The sequence below is a fragment of the Nycticebus coucang genome, chromosome X (assembly GCF_027406575.1).
Source record: "Nycticebus coucang isolate mNycCou1 chromosome X, mNycCou1.pri, whole genome shotgun sequence".
NCBI lineage: Eukaryota > Metazoa > Chordata > Mammalia > Primates > Lorisidae > Nycticebus > Nycticebus coucang.
The window spans coordinates 129,553,137-129,559,136 of NC_069804.1; the positions used below are offsets into that span (position 1 = coordinate 129,553,137).

At 43.6% G+C, this 6,000-nt stretch overlaps 1 protein-coding gene across 1 annotated transcript in view; it reads left to right on the forward strand.

The window, feature by feature from the left end:
• Window positions 1-5,324, forward strand: part of CAPN6 (calpain 6) — a 28,583-nt gene extending 23,259 nt beyond the window's left edge. Inside the window, exons 9-13 of the mRNA XM_053579771.1 lie at window positions 1,018-1,140; window positions 1,319-1,521; window positions 2,447-2,568; window positions 2,937-3,073; window positions 3,683-5,324. Of these exons, the coding sequence (XP_053435746.1) occupies window positions 1,018-1,140; window positions 1,319-1,521; window positions 2,447-2,568; window positions 2,937-3,073; window positions 3,683-3,865 (768 nt within the window). The 3' untranslated portion in view covers window positions 3,866-5,324. The remainder of the gene's footprint in view (window positions 1-1,017; window positions 1,141-1,318; window positions 1,522-2,446; window positions 2,569-2,936; window positions 3,074-3,682) is intronic.
• Window positions 5,325-6,000: the final 676 nt, after the last annotated feature.

The window sequence follows — 6,000 nt, forward strand, 5'->3', positions numbered from 1 at the left end:
GGTTTTCTTCCATTCCTTCCACCTTAATTTTCTTTCTTTCTTTCTTTTTTTAAACATTTTAACTTTTTATTGTGCATGAAGAGGATTTTAATCATATAGCAATTCTTTTTTTTTTTTGGCCGGGGCTGGGTTTGAACCTGCCACCTCCGGCGTATGGGACTGGCACCCTACTCCTTGAGCCACAGGCGCCGCTCCCATCTTAATTTTATAAAAAAAAAAAAAAGAAAGAAAGAAAGAAAGAAAGCTCCTATAACCTACCCCACACCACCACTGACCTCTCTTCCATTTACAGTTCTGGAAATATTTTAAGTAATAGGCATGTACACCAATGGCTTCACTGTGGGTGTGTATAGAGAACTGACCTTTGGAGGCCATTGTTCTCTATGTTTTCTGCTTCTTTCTAAAGGGAGGGGGACAGAGACAGAGAGAAAAATCTTATGCTTTTTAGTTTTATTTCCACAATACCATGATGATTTCCCGGATGATGTTCAGAAAGTCTCTGGCACAGGCCTGAAGCTTCCCTAAAGTGATGGTAGCAAAGCATCAGTTCTCGAAGGAAGTGGATCTAGCCCTTCTGCAGATCACATACCTGGGCCGGCAATAGGCGATCAGTCCAGCGTGATGCTTCAGGGTCAGGATGAGTCAAACAAGAAAACTTTCTGTCTTCATAGTTTCTGGATGTATTCTGAATACAGAATTTGAAAACAAGGTGGTGATAATAATAATAATAAAATAACTTACTAGGAACTTATTAAAATATAACCTCTTTAGCATCAAAGGCATAAGTATGACATTGTCCCTCAGCACATGCTGTGCCATAGGAAGAAGCAAGTGTTATGACCTACACTGAACAAATCAATGAAGTATCCAAGGCTTTATTGTCTGATCAATAGCAAAGTCCAAGAAATAACCCAAGGTTCTGCTTCCCAATGCAGAGTTTTCTTCTTAGAAATTTAAGCTGGCTTCCTTGAAATGGGTACTAACTTAGCTCTTTGATGATCTCCTTCCTTTATTTAGTATATCTTCACTGTGCCTGAGGATGGACACAAGGTCATCATGTCACTGCAGCAGAAGGATCTGCGCACTTACCGCCGAATGGGAAGACCTGACAATTACATCATTGGCTTTGAGCTCTTCAAGGTAGGAATGGGCATTTGGAGCAGAGAGAATGAAGGCAAACAGAGTCAAAATTAGGAAGGTTTAGGGTTAGGGGCATCATGAAAAGCCCAGGGATTAACAAAACAGAGGACCTGTGATCTTCCAAGACAAAAACCATGATTTGAGCAGAATGGGATGTTTTATCTCATTTCACTTCCAGGTGGAGATGAATCGCAAATTCCGCCTCCATCACCTCTACATCCAGGAACGTGCTGGGACTTCCACCTATATTGACACCCGTACTGTGTTTCTGAGCAAGTACCTGAAGAAGGGCAACTATGTGCTTGTCCCAACCATGTTCCAGCACGGCCGCACCAGCGAGTTTCTCCTGAGAATCTTCTCTGAAGTGCCTGTCCAGCTCAGGTTCAGTTTCCTTGGCAAGCCCTCCAAACTCCTCTTCTCTGTTTTGCCTTCAATCCTAACCCCCTTGACTTATCTCCCTTATGCAGACACTCAATGAGACAACTTTGTTCAAATCAGATTTAACAAACTGAAGTCACGGTGGGAGAAGTATTTCTCAACATGGGCTCATGGAAGATTCCCTAGTGCATTTCCGAGCTTTGGAACTCCAAGCTGCCAGTTAGGGATATTTTATCTTCTATTTGATTGAGTTCCTCTTTTCTTAAGCCACTAGCTACCACTCCTTACTGCTCCTCTATTATGTCCTGAGTGCTACCGTTTCAACCCAGACCTGCCTGCTCTGATCTTTATCTTCTGGTCCTTAAAGCAAGGGGAAAGAAAAACATACTCAAAATATAAGCCATATCTGAGGAGGAATGGGCTAGGTCACCCAGAGTCTCTTGATATTGAGCAACAATGCTTGGGTTGGGAGGTGTCTTGGTTCATTTGTGTTGCTATAAAAATACTCAAGGAAGGGTAATTTATAAATAAAAGTGGCTCATTTGGCTCACAGTTCTGCAAGCTGTATAAGAAGCAGGGTGCTGGCATCTGCTTCAGGTGAGGGTCTCCAGCTGCTTCCACTCAGGGCAGAAGATGAGGAAAAGCTGGCATGTGCAGAGATCACATGGAAAGAGATCAAGTGGGGGACGGAGTTTTTTTTGTTTTTTGTTTTTTTAACAGCTCTCCAGGGCCTAATAGAGTGAGAACTCACTCATTATTGTGAAGATGTCCCCAAGCCATTTATGAAAAATCTGCCCCATGATTCCATCTCCACCATTAGGAATCAAATTTGACATGAGGTTTGGGGGACAGAGAAATTATAGCAGCAGGCTTATCTCATCAAAGGGTGTTCATCATTGGATAGCATCACTTCTTTTTGATATTTTAGGGAACTGACTCTGGACATGCCCAAGATGTCTTGTTGGAATCTGGCTCGTGGCTATCCGAAGGTGGTTACACAGATCACAGTTCACAGTGCTGAGGGCCTGGAGAAGAAGTATGCCAATGAAAGTAAGAAATGCAGGAGTGTCCAGAAAAGATAAATTCAGTTGTGTTTATGGCACGTATGGTTAGAAAAGATGGTCACGAATTATCTTATCCAGCAGTATTTTCAGTCTAGAGAAGATGAGATGGATGGTGAACATGGCAGAGAATGGGATGTCAACTTATTTGGGCCAGGCCTACATGAGATTAATTTTTCTATTTCTATATAAAATATGGAAAAGGAAAAGGAAGTAGGAGTAAAAGTGTTGAGTCCTAGGCCATTCTGTGCTCAAGTGTTATGTGGAAAGTCCTAGAATCAACTTAGTGAGATAGCTTGCCTATCTAAAAAGGGAACTTTAATCATTGTGTTAAAAACAAATGCCACTTTGTTCTAGCTGTAAACCCATATTTGGTCATCAAGTGTGGAAAGGAGGAAGTCCGTTCTCCTGTTCAGAAGAATACTGTTCATGCCATTTTTGACACCCAGGCCATTTTCTACAGAAGGACCACTGACATTCCTATTATAGTACAGGTAAGAATGTGTATAGGCCCCTGCCCTCCCCCCAGGGTGGCTCATATTCTATACCAGACACTAGATTATCCTAAATGCCTCACATATGTTTAGGATGCAGAGAGAGAATTATCCTGTTGGGTATTTTTTTTTTTTTTGGTTTGTTTTATATTCACAAACAGTTTCCACCCAGCATGGACACTGATTTTCTTACTAATCTCCACCCCAAATCTCTGATCCTCCATTAATCTCATTGTGGGCAAAAACCCACATGCTCGCAGATATGCATGTTAATTCATATACCATAAAAATCCTTCAGGGGAAGCATATGCATTGCGAGGTCAGGAGGCACCCCTGCAGTTTTCCATTTTTTCTGACATAATACGTCTGACCAGCAGCTTTTAGGTTATCATCCTACAGGTCAGTATAACCTTAAGCTCTACTTTCTGATTTTTCCATCTTTATTCTTTGAGATGTTATCACTCCAGCCAGTTACCTGGAAAGGACAGAATGGTCTCTTGGTTTTAAAAGAGATCATTCCAAGTTCAGTGTTAGGTTCTAGATGTCACTGGGCAAAGGCTAATGTCACAAAGGGTAGCTTATCTTCATGCCTTTGATTTGTCTTTCCAGGTCTGGAACAGCAGAAAATTCTGCGATCAATTCTTGGGGCAGGTTACTCTGGATGCCGACCCCAGTGACTGCCGTGATCTGAAGTCTCTGTATCTGCGTAAGAAGGGTGGTCCAACTGCCAAAGTCAAGCAAGGCCACATCAGTTTCAAGGTTATTTCCAGTGATGATCTCACTGAGCTTTAAATCTCCAATTCCAGAGAATCCTGACAGAATTTTCCATCCTCCTATTTTCTGTCAGGTGCCAGGTATTAGCTAAGATTCACAGTCTTTTGAAAGAAATTCACAATAATTAACTTTTCCTCTCTTCTGATAAGTTCCCCATACCTCCCAATCCAAGTAGCATCAGTAGCTACATAACCTATATACCTCCAGCAGCTGGACAGGGGGAGGTGACAGTCCTATCTGGAGATCATACATGTTTGCCAAGAAAAGATCTCTGGGGCTTCCGGAGGTGAGATTCAAGCGGGACAGTAACAAGGCCTGGACACCCTGCAGATGTCTTTGATATTTTCAGTTGTTCAATATATTTCCCCTGTAAGGCATATTGAGCAAGGAAAAGGGATGATCAAGGCCAAGCTGGTCTAGCCTGACATCCCAGCTCCTGACTGAACACTACAGACTTCCCAACAGTATTTTACCCAGCAGCCAGAGCCCGGTTTTAAGTCCCCAACCCTTACTGCCACCACCAACCACCACATCACCACCACCACCACCTCCGGAAAGTGTAGTCCTGCCTTAACCCAAGTCACCCCCCACAGTAAGTTATACCTTCATGTTGAGGAAGCTTCCTAGGTGCTTAATCAAGAGCTGGAGTTCAATGAGGCCTGGACAGTGAGAAGGGCCTGAGCTTCAGTTTAACGGAAGCCAGCTGTGTGCCACAAGAGGGAAAAGTGGAAGAAGCTGCAGTGGGAGACACAGCCTTGGTCCCCCACCCATCCACACACACCTACACTCACACACGCGCACATGAGCGCGCACGAACTACCGTTCAGGCAGTCAGTGGGCGAGAGGAAGGATGAATAAGTACCATATTCACCAAAAAGATGAGAGAATTCATCCAGGCATGGTACGGCCAGTTTGGGGCCCCTGACTGCAATGTGAAACCTCTTGCTGCTGCTAGATTTACAAACAAGCCTTTTGTCCTGTGCCTCCTAACATCATTGGTACTGAAGACCCCATCTAGGGGCTGGAGACTTTGGTCCCAGTCCAGGCTCCTTAGGCTTTTCCCTCAGTTGGGAAGCTTCCCTCCCCGAGGGTGTTTGTTTGCCCTCTTGTTTTTCAGTACTTCTACAGAATGTTCTCTAGAGTAAGTCATTATGAAATGTTCTTCCCTCCATCTTCATCTATCAATAGTCTACCCCTCCTTCAAGGCCCAGAGGCAATGCCACCTCCTCCATGAAGCCTTCCCTGATTCCACCCCCAACCCCTACCTTCAACAATATTGCAACGCTTCTGCCACGATGAAAAAGAAACATAGTTGTAGTACTTAGTCTAGTCCAGCACTGCATTCATTAAAAAAAAATATATATTGTGTAGCTTTATTTTAGCTCTCTCATCTCCTACCACATTTTCCACTCTGTGTAATTTCTGCAGTGCCTTCACCACACTGCCTTAAATGCACCAAATCACAATAAAGATCATATTCAACAAACTGACCAGTCTTGATTGGAATTGATAGCTCGGGAGAGATGAAGAGAGTGGCTGTCTGTTAAAATTTGTTTTAGAGCCACTGGAGGTGGGGGTGGGTGGGTGGAGGTACTTCATGAAACCTGAGCCCCGCTACAAGTCTGATGATTTAGAGACCTTGGCTGCACTCTGATAGTGCAGTTCTTTGTCTGGGAGGTGGAGTAGTTGGGAGAATGGAAAGGGCCTTCTTTTCTTTCGTATTTAGCGACAGTTGGGTGCTCTTTGGAGTTACTCAATTTTCCTTGATCGGGATTGAACTTGAGGCCAAAGTTATAGTAAGAAGGCAGATATTTCAAGAGCAGATACCCCCAAACAAGAGAAAATATCAACTCCCCTCTCCCAGTGTCTTCCTTAGAGTTGAGTGGATGTGAAGACTTTGCATGTTTGTTTACACACTCAAGCTGCCATCTGCTCATCCGAGGGTAGGTTAAGGGGAAATGCCTCTCATTTTCCCTCCCAACGGGAAAGCAAGCCTCTCCAAGGGAGGGATCTTCAAAGGAGTAGTTCAGTCGAACAGTTCTCAAATGTAGCCCTCACTCTCCATCCCTGCAACACTAGCCCAGAACACACGAGAGATTTACATATTGTAGATTATTGTTAGAAATGGAAGAATCCACACAGATAATGTAATC